This window comes from Urocampus carinirostris, chromosome 14, assembly GCF_059441175.1.
Source record: "Urocampus carinirostris isolate Australia breed hairy pipefish chromosome 14, RoL_Ucar_1.0, whole genome shotgun sequence".
Lineage (NCBI taxonomy): Eukaryota > Metazoa > Chordata > Actinopteri > Syngnathiformes > Syngnathidae > Urocampus > Urocampus carinirostris.
In genome coordinates this window covers 27,384,314-27,399,939 of record NC_142362.1, presented here as the reverse complement: position 1 = coordinate 27,399,939, position 15,626 = coordinate 27,384,314, and the positions used below count along the sequence as shown (strand labels likewise).

Below are 15,626 nucleotides of genomic sequence, written 5' to 3'. Positions count from 1 at the left end.
ACCAAAGAAACTGTCCAATCAGAATGCCTCTTACTTGCACGTGATTTAATTTACCTTCCAATTGGAATCCTTGTAACGGAATAAAAAAGACGTTTACGCTTCAATCCGCGGGATTGCGGATGTTTTATGGTAATTTTATAGTGCAATCGTCTTGTGTTTCATGCTCACTTTTCTTGAATAAATAAGTGTTGTTTTTAACTCAAAAAGAGTCTCTTATTTCAACCTGTCATCGCTTTGAATCTGACACTTTTATATAAATAACTGACTTTATTTTTTATTTTATTTTTTCAAAATATTGTCCAATGGAAGGTATTATAGTTCTCTAGTCGACATTGTTATTCAGTATTCGTAGTTCCGTTACATTGCTGCTCTTTTGATTTAACTTTCTTGGCTTTTGTTGTAAAACATTTGTAATAAAACTACTTCCATTCATTTTTTTAAACTGTCAAGGTTTGCAATGTAGTATTTTAAAAACAAAATAAAAATATTTAGTGCCTAAAATGATTGTGCTTTGTTTATCGTTATTATAAACTAACTCAAGGGGAAGGGTTCAATCAATATATGATCACACTGTCCCTTTAGTCTTAATTAGCTCTATTTTTTTGCATTTTAAACAAAACCTGAAGCCGCGCCCCTTTTCTAGTCAAGTCCCTGCACTTGAATCAGCCCATTCACTGCTCCTCCACTTCCAAATTTGATCGTGGCGCCATGTATTTCAAACAGTCTGCTTGTAAACATTTAATTTCTGCATGTCCGAGGACTTTTAAAAACATCCTTTTGCGTGGTTTCAGGTAAGTGCTTATCATCTGCATTAAATGTTCACCATTACAAATAATAAGCATGAGTTACTCTGGGTGGCTTCCACAGGAGTAGTGTCGCCGTGAGCTGCAGTGCAAATTTAAAAGGTCGCAGCTGTCTGACGTTGAAAGACTTCACTTCAGAAGAAATCAAGAAGGTGCTGTGGGTTTCTGCTGATCTAAAACATCGTTTCAAGCATGAAAAACAGGTGAGTGCACTTCCTTTTTCTTTTTTGAAAATGTGGCCAAACTTCAGCACATTTGCCAACACGTATTTTTTATTTGTAGCATCTGCCGCTCCTGCAGGGGAAATCCATTGCAATGATATTTGAGAAGAGGAGCACCAGAACAAGAATATCTACAGAAACAGGTGTTCTCACAGAGACATGCGCTTTTTTGCCCTGCTGAGCAACCTTTTCTAAACTAGTATTGGGCGGGCGATACCGGCGATTATAGTATCGATCCGATCCAAGAAAATACATGGTTTTATCGATCGATACGGACACGATTTGCTTGAAAATGATGTTCTCGTTGAATAATAAAACCCACCCCCTTGAGTTGGTTTGTTTTTACGATAAATGCAGCTCAAAGATTTTTGGCCATAGGCGATTTTAAGTTCAGAGCTTTGGGGTGCTGAGAACCCCGAGTGTCTGGCTGGTTTCATAAAAATTTCGTTTAACTTAAAGGGATTTAGGATCACTTTTAGAATTGATCAAGCTGATTTCTTACTAAGAGGAAAATAAGTCAGTATCATAAAAATCAGTATCAATTCATGACTTTTTTTCAATAGTAATTTGTTTATAGATCATTGATAAAATATGGTGATAACTGATGAGGAGAGAATACATATTTATCGAAATACGTCTTAAATTTATTTTGGATGGGTTGTTTCTAACTGGGCAGCACGGCGGCGCAGTGGTTAGCGCGTTTGCGGCACAGTAATGAGGTCATGAGTTCGAACCTCCTGTGTGGAGTTTGCATGTTCTCCCCGTGCTTGCATGGGTTTCCTCCGGGCACTCCAGTTTCCTCCCACATTCTAAAAACATGCATGTTTGGTTAATTGGCAGGTCCAAATTGTCCCTAGGTGTGAATGAGCGAGTGACTTGTCTGTCTATGTGTGCCCTATGACTGGCTGGCAACCAGTTCAGGGTGTCCCTTGCCCACTGCCTGGAGATAGCTGAAATGGGCTCCAGCACTCCTGCGACCCTACTGAGGATAAGCGGTGCAGATAATGGATGGATTGATTGATGGATGTATGTTTCTAACTTCAGCCACTGTTCATATTTTGCTTCTTCGTGAGTGTGTAGCTCTGTTCTCCAGAGCTTCAGGTTCCCTCTTCTCTCTTTCTATCCCTCTCTCTCTCCTAGCTCTGACAACCATATACAAATAAATTAGTAGGGGGTTTTGTGATTTTTTTTTTTATAGTTACTGTGACTAATCAACTTTTGCCTGAACATAGTGCTTTTTCACAGAAAAACACTGGTCCATGCTGGTGCTGAAGGCTGACCACGCACGTACAGTAGCTTACTGACATGCACAATTAAGCTAGGCCAGGGGTAGGCGACCCAAAATGTTGAAGAAGCCATATTGGACCAAATTTGTCCGTAGCCGCAAAATAATTAAAATGGTTTTATAAGCCTTATAATGAATGCAACACATGCTGTATGTATCTATATTTGCTATACTGTATTATCCTGTCAAACTTACTGAGTTGGATGCAGCGCATCCTGTGGTGAATGATGCACCACGTGACTACTCTGTTGTAGATTACTTCATTACACTATTAATGAATTACAGTAACTTTCATTGCTTGGACAAAATTTAAGTAATTCGTCACAGGCAATTGAGTATTTTGGCTTTGAATGTCCTTGATTTGCTGTTGCTGATGTTTGCAACAAAACTTGCGTCAGTATTGTAGTTTGGAGATGCAATCCACATCTTAAATCTATTTTCGCGCTCATAAAATTTATTAAAGTTCTTTTTCTCTCACTTTGAACTGGGTACTCTGACAAAAATGTAGCATGCTTTCCCTGGAAAGTTCTTTCCACGTGACTTTTTGGTATTCGCGAAGTTCTCTCCGCAAGGCAAATACTAAGGCAGATTTGGAACAAGAAACGTTGAATCCTCAGTTCTCCTTAGTTATATTTCTCGTGATACCTTGGGGGTTGAAAATAGCCCCCTGCCTTACTGCTGAAGCCTCTTGGGGCCACACAGACACACAAAACAGTGGAAAGAGAGTAAAGCGTAGGAGCATTGCACTGGACTTCAGCTCGTAAAAAAGTCAATGTAACAAAAACACATAACAATGTATAACACGTCAACTATACCTTCCTTTGCGATATGTATTGAGAATAAAGTCAGAACGTGAAATAGGTTAAACAATAAAACATTTTAACAGTATAAGAAATAAAAAACCTTTATCACAACTGTTACAGAGAAAAATTCAGAGAGTCAAACAAAAAAAAATCAACATTTTAAAAAAATAAGCCCTTTTTACTCAGTTGCCTTAGTGACAAATAATTTACAGGTTTTTGTTCAGTAACAGTAACTTGCTGCTTGTTGGATTTTACTTTATGTAAATTTACCACAGTAGCGGAGTACTTTACAACACAAATGACACCTGACATTGTCCTTTTTCTTTGTTTAAAAAAGAAAAAAAAGTCCACACTGCGCTGCGCTTCCCGTTTGCCTCTGTCATATTTAGCTTCTGACAAGGGTACGTGCCTGGATTTGGCCCTTTTTAATGCCTGGCAAACGGGATGCAGCAGCAGGCCTGGTAACGAGAGGAGCTAAAAATGTGCCTGTCAGAACGCAAACAGGCATGAACTTGGAGCATGGCTGAGGGCGCTGGGTGAGAGAGGAGGACTGAGCTATTTACATATAGAAGTGCAGCTTTGAGGAAATTGGTGGAGGGGTAAAGTACCTATCCTAGGAAAATGATATCGATCCACTTCGTATTGATAAAATCAATATTTGTATCGTTCCGCCCACCTCCTAATACTATTCCATTCCATTATCTGCACGGCTTATCCTCAGGAGGGTTGCGGGGGAGCTAAAGCCTATCCCAGCTATCTTCAGGCAGTGGGCAGGGGACACCCTGAACTGGTTGCCAGCCAATCCACAGAGACAGACAACTCACTCGCTCTTTCACACCTAGGGAACATTTGAAAACCCACGGAAGCACAGGGAGAACATGCAAACTCCACACAGGAAGGTTTGATCTCATGACCTCAGCAGAACTGAGCCGCACACGCGCTAACCACTGCGCTGCCGTGCTTCCCCTTAATACTAGCGCCACTCAAACACCACAGATCACACACTATTCTCGCTCAAATAGTCTGCTCAGCAATGCCGGACACAAAAGTACTGCTGAGCTAGGAACACGAGCACATTCTAAAAAAACAAAAAAAAAACACACAAGAAACACTTTAGCACTGCACTGCCTTATTTACTTGCTTTAACTCTGACATCCTGCTTTGGTTCGTGTCTGGTGAGGCATTAACAAATAAATTAACATCACATCTTTTTTGATTTGCAGATCAACAAAGAAATGTACAGTATAACCTATAGCATAGAAAAAAATCGTATTGTCTTTACTTATTTACGATGTCTATGTGCTGCTTCTTTGGAATAAAAACATCAAGAGATAGGTAATCATCACGCCTAAACAAGCGTGCAAACCTGTAAAAATATATATCTTGTGACCTATCTGGGAAATTCTTCGTCGCTGTTAAATGTTTGTTTATTTTTGCTGCTAAATGCTGTTTCGCTACTTTATACTGCACTACTGTTACGATGCACAATTCTCATTGCACTCTGATTAGAACTTGGGCCACTAAGTATGCACTGATTTATAAATATCTCATCTCATCTCATTAGCCGTACCGCTTAATTATCCCGAGTCTTTTATCTTGTTTTCTCTTTAAAGTCTTTATTATATATAAACCCTGGAGTGCCATGTCCAATCTCGTTGCATTCAATTTTCTACTACGTTGATATCAATGACAAAGACAATTCAATTCAATACAACACAGTACCTTCGGGGTGGCAACCTTTAGGTGTACTCCCAATTTTGGTGCTGCAGTTATAAAAGATTGAAGGACATTGTTACCATTTCCAATCCAGCTCACTGTAAATCCAGCTACATATCCGTAATCCTCCTGCCAATCGAAAGCTACAAAAATTGAATTCATAATGAAAAATGATTTGTAGATGGCTATCATTATTTCTATTGTTCGGGGCTGAGCAGCTGTGTGACAAATAAGATTTATTGGTCTCGTTATCGCCCTCTGCCATAAAGCGAGAGAATTGTGTGCCTCTTTCTGCATCGCCAGATACTGAGCACACTAATACTGTACATTACAACATACTGCTCATTTTGAATAAAATAATAAATAGATCTGAAAAAAAGTTTATCCATCAAGAAAAGATTCACAGTATAGATTAACTTCCTGTTAACTTGCTAATACTGACAATGATTTCATGTTTTGGAGTTGGGGTGTGTGGCAAATCGGAATCCTTGATCTCACTATTGCCCTCTGCCATGAGGCAAGAGAATTGCGTGCCTCACTCTTTATCTGCGGACACTCAGCGCAGTAATACGATACATAATAATTGCGTTAGTAATATTCAAAATGTAAAAGAATCAGCTATTTTAAAAAAGAAAATCCAAATTTTTAAGTTTAACGAGAAAGAACATTAACACTGAATATTAAATAACCATTTAATATATTCTGAATGTATCTTTTCATAACAGGTGAGGCACAGCCTTCCCTGACCACACATCACTGCTTAAACTTGCGATTTTTTATGATTTGTGGTGGACCCAAACGCAGGAAAGCAGGAACCATGGCTTGGTACTCAAAAATATGTTATTTAATAACGATATTATCAGCAAAGTAACAAACCAATGGTCAATGAACATTTAAAAACACTGTCAACCAGAAAACAAAATCCAAACCTTACAAACCAGAATGAAACTGGAAACACTGTGATGGTGATAAAAATGATGATAATTGATGATGAGAAGACAAAGGAAGCTGTCGGTGCAGTACTTTTATACGGATGTGGAAGATTGGAGGTAGCTGTGTACATTCCCCAGTCCCATTGTCTGTTGACGCCCTCTTGTGAATGGTGGTGTGCTGGAATATAACAAGATTACTTAATTGAAGAGAAAATATAAAAAGGAGGGACAACAGAAAACAAATTTACCCGACTGGAGCGCAATGCAATTCAGACTAAAACGATTAAAAGCAAATCATTGTTGAATGTACCTATTATTATAATTATAGGCTTTGCTTTGCTGGGTGGACATCCTTGTTTCCTCACATCCCAAGACATCCATCTTGGAGTGAACGAGAAGTGCACAGACACTGCGAGGTTTGTCCCGTTCAGGCACTTGCATGAAATACAAGGAACGTGACGGTCATACTGAGAGTTATGGACAACTGATCCTGACATATGTAGAAAAAAATGTTTGTCTAAAGCTTTCTTAATAATGTAATTGATTTTAAACACTTGTGTCACACAGTTGCATTCGGTTTACAAGTATAGTAATCCGTCGTTTTTTGCAGGGGATGTGTTCCAAAATAGTCTTGTGATAGTCAAAACCAGCAAAGTAGATATCTTCTTATTTATTTATCATTCCATCAATTATCTGCACCGCTTATCCTCAGTAGGGTTGCGGGGGTGCTGGAGCCCATCTCAGCTGTCCTCGGGCAGTGGGCTGGGGACACCCTGAACTGGTTGCCAGCCAGTCGCAGGGCACACAGAGACAGAAAACTCTCTCGCTCATTCACACCTGGGGACATTTAACCTGACATGCATGTTTTTGGAATGTGGGATGAAACCGGAGTGCCTGGAGGAAACTCACACAAGCACAGGGAGAACATGCAAACTCTGCTCAGGAAGGCAGCTCTTTATAGAAGTTTTTTTTTTTTTTTTTTTTACAAATAACTTCTGTCTTGTCAAATAATATATATTTTTTAATAATCTTGCTGCTACATTGCACTCATGATTCAGGACACTATCAGTTTTAATTCACTTGATATTTTGTTGCCATCATGTGGACGTTATTGGAAAACAAATATGTGGTGTAAAAATGTTTTAACCTTTCTAAAGCATGATGGGGAGTCCAACTTTGTAGGCTATGAAAAGCATTTTTTCTGTGCCTTTTTGGTGCTTTTGTGGGTCCAAAATGTTGTGTTGTGCATATGTTATCTAGGTTCGCCCTGCTGTTTTACGTATGAGTACAACTTCGAGCACAACATTATTGATGCACAGGCAGACACAGGCAGAAAAGGGGATGTTTAGCAGAACACAATGCACGATAAAACTCCACAAAGTAGCAAAACCGCGATGAGTAAACCGGGATACAGCGAGGGATTACTGTAGATCTCAATTAATGATCTTTGTTGATGTTCTTGCATTTCCAAATGCACGATCTGATTCCCTTTGCACAAAATTTTCCATTGTTTTCCACTTCAGGGTTTTATCAGGACTGTGTGACATCATCCTAGCTCGGGTATACAATCACTCCACACTAGAAGAACTAGATAAGGAGTCCTCCATTCCAGTCATCAACGGATTGTCAGACTTGTACCACCCAATCCAGATTCTGGCAGACTTCTTGACCTTGCAGGTGCCTGCAAACACTGCCTCTTATCTAAAAATAAACAATCATGATAGTTAATTACGTTGCCATTGCTTTCTATTGGCAGGAGCATTACGGATCTTTGGATGGTTTAACAGTGAGCTGGATTGGAGACGGTAACAATGTCCTCCAATCTTTTATGATGGCGGCACCAAAATTAGGAGTACACTTAAAGGTTGCCACCCCGAAGGTACAGTATTGAATCGAATTCTCTTTATTGTCATTGATATAAACGTTGTCAAAATATTATATGCAATGACATTAGACAAGGCACTCCAGGGTGGATATTTAATAAAGACTTTAGAGAAAACAAAATCACAACGCCTTAGTTATCATAGTGCATGTTTATAAATGAAAAGAAATAGTGAATTGTAACAATAATGTAATAACATTTAGCAGAAAGGATATCCCGAAGATAAACACGGTATATATTTTCAGTTTCATGCAATAACATTTAGCAGAAACAAAAAAGGAAAAAAAATAGGTCGCAAGATATGTTTTCACAGTTTTGTGCGCTTGTTTAGGGTGGTGATGTCCCTGGGCAAGAAGCTGTCTCTGAGCCTGTTTGTCCTTGTTTTGAGGGATCTGTAGCACCTACCAGAGGGCAACAGGTCAAATGGGTGATGGCCGGGGAGGGAAGTGTCTTTTACGTTGATGGGTCTGCTTCGGTATCACACCGGCAATGTCCTCTAGACATTGTAGACTCTAGACTAAAATGTTTTATTTTTTTCATTCTACAGGAAAAATTGCACTATTTGTATACTGAGCAGTTTTAATTTTACACGGTCCTTCTTTGTAATATTTGACCACTAGATGTTGCTGTATTGTGTAGTGCAACCGAAAACTATAGACTCGAGTGACCAAAGCGGACCATTTTTTTCTCATTTTTCAGCCAAGCTTTTCAAAGGTTATTTGTTTTTTGCGGGGTACCTGTAGCAGTAATGATGTCAGCTCTAGAGGTAAGATTGGGCCCAAACAAATCCAGCCTGACCAAGCCCATGGGTATTAAAACCAGCCCGAAAAATAAACTTGATTCTAGGGGCTGAGCCAAAAGAGAACCCGAATTTTCATAACTGTGAGGACTCGGGAGAAGGAAGAAGAGTCCTCCTTCAAGCAACATGATGAGTGCGCGAACGAGCGTTCCCATGCGCGAGAGGGGGACGGAATCCATCATGCATATCCTCTTCAAAGAACAATAACAGGTGGATTTAAAAAAAAATCAGTGAGAGGGAAGGCATGAACATAACATTTTAGTTCAGATCCCACCAGAATTTAGGGCGGGCTCAGGCATAAGATCTTACCTCTAGTCAGCTCCCTTTGATGAGGCTCATGTTATCTAAAATTAAAAAAAGTCCTCGACCTAAGAGTACTTTAAAACCTTTTTAGAACCTGTGCAAAACAAGTCCACAAAATTTTGAAATTGCTTCTCAATGTTCCGAAAAAAAACAAAAACAAACGTTTGTTGTAACGGGACATTACTTGGGGCCTTCTAGTGGTTGAACAAAAAACACTCATTCATTTTAAAAAACGATATTGATTTGAATAACAAACAAAAATACTGTCCAATAAATGTGCATTTTTGACGTTAGGCTCATTGGGAAGCACATTTGTCCACCATCTTGCAATGGGTACCACCCAAAAAACAAAAACCTGTAAAAAGCTCGCCACAAATGGAGAAAAAAATGGTGCGGTTTGGTCATTTTGAGTCTCCGTTTTTTGTTTTCTTTCTTGTAATTTGTAACAATCGTTTTTGGTTGCATTACAGCAGTGGTGCTCACCACATGGATCTTGATCTACAAGTTGATCTTAGACGCAGTATTGGTAGATCTTGGGATATTATATTAAGTACTATGTATATGTTGGGACATGTTGCCTCAAGTGGTCGAATGCAGGGTGTTAGCATGAATATTAAAAATACTCAAATTTTTTTCACTTTGTTGTCCACCAAAAAGTGAACTGCAATTGTGCTGCAAAGATCCATTATCCCTAATCGCGTATTGCTGCCAGTGGAGATTGGCAAAGTGCACTTTTGTTGGGACTGGGGGCTATTTTTTCAGTTAGTTCTGCTCTAAATTGACCTTCATTTATGTGGCCGTGATCAATTATCCCCAATCCCATATTGCTATTAGCGGTGATGGCAGAAGGCCCTTTTGTTGAGAGGCATGCCGTTCTGGCCCTCTCACAGTGAAACGCTTGGTTTTAGCCGTGATCCATTATCCCCGGTTGCAAAGAGCCAGCAGCACGGCGGTGCAGTGGTTAGCGCCTGTGCGGCACAGTTCTGAAGTCATGAGTTTGAACCTCCTTTGTGGAGTTTGCATGTTCTCCCCGTGCTTGCGTGGGTTTCCTCCGGGCACTCCGGTTTCCTCCCACATTCCAAAAACATGCATGTCAGGTTAATTGGCCGGTCCAAATTGTCCATTGGTGTGGATGAGCGAGCGAATTGTATGTCCCTGTGTGCCCTGCGACTGGCTGGCAACCAGTTCAGGGTGTCCCCTGCCCACTGCCCGAAGATAGCTGGGATGGGCTCCATCACACCCGCGACCCTACTGAGGATAAGTGGTGCAGATAATGGCAAAGAGCCAGTGGCGGCTGAGCATGTTTTTTTTTTCTGTTTGGACCGCTGACGCGAGTCATTGTGGCCCGCCTTAAATGAACTGCATTGTTTTGGCTGGGATCCATTATCCTCATTAGACTATTGCTGAGAAGGCCACGAGAGCAAATTTGTGTCAGGCCCTGCGGCTTTTTACACAGTACCCGTGTGGCTGCCATCCGTTATGCCCAGCTGAATATTGCTGCGAGTGTAAGCCAGTTAAAAATTGGGATGGATTTTTGCATTAGGCGGGGGTTTTGGTTCTCATTGACCATAACAAGCGAGTCATTACAGTATTAGAGCAACGTGTTATTGTTTCCCTCAGTAATGCATCTACAGTAAGCGCACAATGAGAAATATTCGCAACATTAAATTACCTGAATAATGACCTTTTAAAAACGATTATTTGTTTGAGTAACAGTACTTAAGATAATTAAATGTTTTTTTCATTTTTTTGAGGCAGGTATACCATTTTGAATTTTATTTTGTAAGCACTGTAGCTCACTTCTTGCAAAAATGTGAACACCCCTGCACTACGCAATACGGCTATATCTAGTGTTCAAATCTTACATGGCGTCCCTTTAATAAAATCCTCTTCAAATGGGGTGAAAACAAAAAGTTCTTTGTAGAGTTTCAAGTACAGTACTCTCCTAGGCGCTATTATTCAGCATTACATTTTGAATACACTCTGTAATTAAACAGTTTTCCATTGTATGTAATGCTTCTGTTACATTTGTTGTATTTATCAAGCTATTCTTCCCTGGAAGTGATTTGTTGAAACGAGCATGGAACAAATCAATTCATGATTGATTCCGTTCAAAGGATTTGCTCGTTTTGATGAGTTATTATCTGTTTCCATTTTCATTTTTCAGGGTTATGAGCCAGAAGCAATTGTTGTTGAAGAGGCCAAGAGACTGTCTGAAAAGGTGAAGCTCTTTTCAAATCATTGTTTAATTATCATCATTTTACAGGATATATATTTGAAACACTTAATTGATTTCAGCACAGCACACAATTAATGCTGACCTCGGAACCAACAGAGGCGGCTCGGGGCAGTAACGTTTTGGTGACTGACACGTGGGTGAGCATGGGTCAGGAGGACGAGAAGAGAAAAAGACTCAGAGACTTCCATGGTTACCAAATTACCATGAAGGTAAATGATAAATGTATTGTTTAGTAGACAAAAAGGAGAGAATATATCAATGAGTTATGAAGTAGCAAAGAGAACAGGAGAGGACTGTAAAATTCCGAGGGGTTCTGAAGGTCCTCCCCTGAGCCCTTTCTTCTTAAGTTTCAATAGGTTACAAAAAGCAGATAAGCCCCAAGCGGCTTGGAAATCAAAACGCAGCGACATGATTGGGCAATTATGATGTGATCAGAGCAAAAAAAGTCAAAACTACAAAAAACAGTGAGCTAAAATAACCAACTGTGCACAAGAATAGTCAAATTAAGGTACAACCCTGGCCTCCTCATCAAACTTAGAATTTATTTTGTTTGTTCCTAAACAGTTGATGTCGTTTAAGTTTTAATTTCTGTACGATTACAGGTTTTTCACATTTTAGGTTTACACTATTTGCACTCTGAGTCATTTTTTAAAATATTGCGGAATGGAAGGTATTATAGTATTTTCAATACATTGCTGCTTTACTTGACTCTCTTGACTTTTGTTCTGAATCAGTTGTGAAATAAATATTTATGTTCATTATTTTTAGACTTTTGAAGTTTGGAATGTAGTTATTCATCAAAAATAGACCGTTTTGGACTGTTTTAATAATATTTATAAAGAGACTCAAGGGGGAAGGGTTCAAATATTCAATGAACATGAGATTTTTAATCAGAAAGTATGTGTATTGGATTGGTATCGACTGATACTACCATGTAATACCAAAACCCTAGTAATAATTAATAATACATTGTATTTCAAAGCGAATTTCAGGACACCCAAGGTCGCTGTACATATGAGTAGGACACAACAATAGGTGGACAGGGTCGCAGAATTTGAGGTCAGGCGGCAATGAGTTCCAGAGCTAGGGGGCAGAGCGGCTGAAAGCTCTTCTCCCCACAGAGCTTAGGCGGGCAGGGGGTATGGTGAGATGGAGGAAGGAAGATGATCTAAGGGTGTGGGATGGCGTGGCAGTGTTAAAGAGGTCGGAGAGGTACGGAGGGACAAGGTTATAAATGGCCATGTAAGTGTAGAGCAGGATTTTGTAGTCGATTCTATGGTAGATTGAGAGCCAGTGGTGTTGCTGAAGGACAGGGGTGATGTGATGGCTTGAGGGGTTTTTAGTGATGGTGCGTGGAGCAGAGTTATGGACCAGCTGAAGTTTATGGAGGGACTTTTGAGGTAAGCCGTAGAGGAGGGAATTGCAGTCATGGAGGCGTGAGGTGACCGCCCAACGCTATTATTATAGACGAATAATTACAGTATTTGCAGGTGTCCTATAGTAACAGAATACAGGATTTACTTATTAATAACCGTGAAGTCAATTTTTCCTTCTTCCCACTTATTTGAACTGTTGTCAACTGTGCACCCACCGCAATTGTGATTTCCAGACCGGAAGTGTTGCCCAGCCGGACTGGACTTTCCTGCATTGCCTCCCCCGCAAAGAAGAGGAGGTGGACGATGACGTTTTCTACTCCTCTCGTTCACTCGTCTTTCCTGAGGCCGAAAACCGGAAGTGGACAATCATGGTGAGGAAACGAGTTGAGTGTGTGACTCCGTATTTTTAACAGAGAAATTGATTAACAGACAGGCATCTTTTGTATTGCTTCAGACTTGAAAATGTTTCTCTTCGTAGGGTTTGATGGTGTCACTCTTGACCGACTACAACCCCCATTTGCCAATGCTCAAGTTTTAGGTGGACTATCATCTGCGAATACAATTCATATCCTTCAAAACAATAGGATCCACTTATTGTTGTCTCTGGTGCCTTTTGAGTTGCATTCATGTTTCAATAAATATACTAAATCCATTCTGTAGGTTTTTTGCATGTGCCCTACCGAGACACGGAGGAGTATAATTTTATTGTGACACGCAATTGTTTTAACTTCTCTTGTGTATTCAATCATTTTTTAAAGGGAGACTGTGTTTCCAAGCACTCCCTTGAAAATGTTTGCCTATTTGGTAAATGATAAATGGTCTGCATTTATATAGCGCTTTTCAAGTCAATGAAGACCTCCCAAAGCACTTTACAATGTGCTTCACACTTGCCCATTCACACACTCACAGACCAATAGGAAGTCAGGCATGCAAGGCGCCTATCTGCTTATTGGGGGCATTAGGGATTCAGTGTCTTGCCCAAGGACACTTCGACATATAACACGGAGGAGTCGGGAATCGAACCTGCGACCTCTTCATCCCAAGACAAGTGCTCTTCTGATTTTTTTAAATCCTATTTTTTCTTATAAGTCTTTGTTACATGTTTGTACTGGAGTGCCGAGTCTAATATTGCTGTCGCTACATTGTTATCAATGACCATAAAGACAATTATCATTGTTAAATTCTCCTGCAAGAACACTATAGAAAATAATAAATTACTTTTCAATACATTAGTAACATTTTAACATCTTTTTCCACACTGTTACCTGTTAAGAGCTTACTTTTCCATTACATTCGCTGTTGCCTCAAACCTGTTCATTTTAGTATAGGTTCTCGGAGCACGCCGCCTTGCGGACAAACTGGGTATTAATGATAGGAATTCTGGCTCTTTTTTGTTTGGCTCATAGAAAAGAGCCGGCCCTTTCCACTACCAAACGTTACACCAGGTTTTGTCTTTTTTGTTTTAAATTATATATTACTATAGTAACGAAACATGGTCATTTTGAGTCTCCGTTTTTTGTTTTCTTTCTTGTAATTTGTAACAATCGTTTTTGGTTGCATTACAGCAGTGGTGCTCACCACATGGATCTTGATCTACAAGTTGATCTTAGACGAGGTATTGGTAGATCTTGGGATATTATATTAAGTACTATGTATATGTTGGGACATGTTGCCTCAAGTGGTCGAATGCAGGGTGTTAGCATGAATATTAAAAATACTCAAATTTTTTTCACTTTGTTGTCCACCAAAAAGTGAACTGCAATTGTGCTGCAAAGATCCATTATCCCTAATCGCGTATTGCTGCCAGTGGAGATTGGCAAAGTGCACTTTTGTTTTGACTGGGGGCTATTTTTTCAGTTCTGCTCTAAATTGACCTTCATTTATGCGGCCGTGATCAATTATCCCCAATCCCATATTGCTATTAGCGGTGATGGCAGAAGGCCCTTTTGTCGAGAGGCATCTATTCATCCATCCATTATCTGCACCGCTTATCCTCAGTAGGGTCGTGGGGGTACTGGAGCCCATTCCAGCTATCTTCGGGCAGTGGGCAGGGGACACCCTGAACTGGTTGCCAGCCAATTGCAGGGCACACAGGGACAGACAATTTGCTCACTCATTCACACCTAGGGACAATTTGGACTGGCCAATCAACCTGACATGCATGTTTTTGGAATGTGGGAGGAAACCAGAGTGCCGGGAGGAAACCCATGCAAGCACGGGGAGAATGCAAACATGCAAACTCCACACAGGAGATTCGATCTCATGACCTCAGAACTGTGCCGCACACGCGCTTACCACTGTGCAACCGTGCTGCCCACTATACAATTAACTTTTACTTAATTTAAACTTTCAAATTGTTTATACTAAGCAGACAACACACATAAGACACCACTCTTATCCCTCAATCACAATCCCCTTCAGGAGAAAGTGATAGAGGGAAATGAACAGATAAATGGAATGGGAGAATGAAAGAATGACAGAAAGGGAGTCTAAGGGGGAGAACGATAGAAAGAAAATGAAAAATAGATGGTGAAAGAGAGAGAAACAAAGAGTGGGAAGGGAAAGAGCAAATGTGAGGAAGAGAATAAAAAATAAAAAGGATAAGGGAGAAACGAGAGCGAGAGAAAAGGACAAAGAAAAAAGGAAATGATGCAAGAGTGAAAGAGAGCTAGTTGGACAACAATATAGTGAGAACCAAAAGATAGAGATAAAGAGGTAATGTGGGAGAAAGGAAGGAAGAGAAAATGATAGCAAAAGAGATAGAATGAGAAAGCGTTTAAAGAGAGAAAGGGGGGAGGAATTGAGAGCGAAAGTGGGTTAGAAAACGAAATACAAATAGAGAAATCGAGAGAGATAGAGAGCGCGTTTCGTAGGGGGCGTGCTTGAAGGAGAGCCGCTTCTCGCCGTTAACTTCAAGAGCCGGCTCATATAGCCGTTTCGTTTGCAAAACGACCACTCACTACTGAGTAAGAAGAAGATCTGTGATTGGTTAGAGTAACAAATGACGTATATTTGCGGGAAGCTTTGTTCTACTTGGGTGGTCCAGAGTTATATGCCATCACGAAACTTATTATTTCAGGAGTAAACCCTCACCAATCTACAAAAACTACAAAAAAGGCAACTTTAACATTGTCAAATCGTACACAACCAACAGGGATTTTTTTGGTTTGAACAAATTTATTGACACTAAAAACAGAAAACAATCATGACAATCTCAACAGCAATTAAGCACATTCACAATATTATATTCCAATATTACGTTAATCA

The 15,626-nt window shown here is 40.0% G+C and overlaps 1 protein-coding gene across 1 annotated transcript; it reads left to right on the top strand.

Moving 5' to 3' along the window:
* The first annotated feature begins 650 nt into the window (after nt 1-650).
* Nucleotides 651-13,011, top strand: otc (ornithine transcarbamylase). The gene is made up of 10 exons (XM_088352562.1): nt 651-791; nt 868-1,006; nt 1,086-1,167; nt 6,089-6,176; nt 7,284-7,437; nt 7,517-7,639; nt 10,912-10,965; nt 11,043-11,192; nt 12,593-12,730; nt 12,838-13,011. Exons 1-10 carry the CDS (start codon nt 709-711, stop codon nt 12,895-12,897), a joined length of 1,071 nt encoding a protein of 356 aa, XP_088208688.1. The 5' UTR covers nt 651-708; the 3' UTR covers nt 12,898-13,011.
* The last annotated feature ends 2,615 nt before the right edge of the window (nt 13,012-15,626 follow it).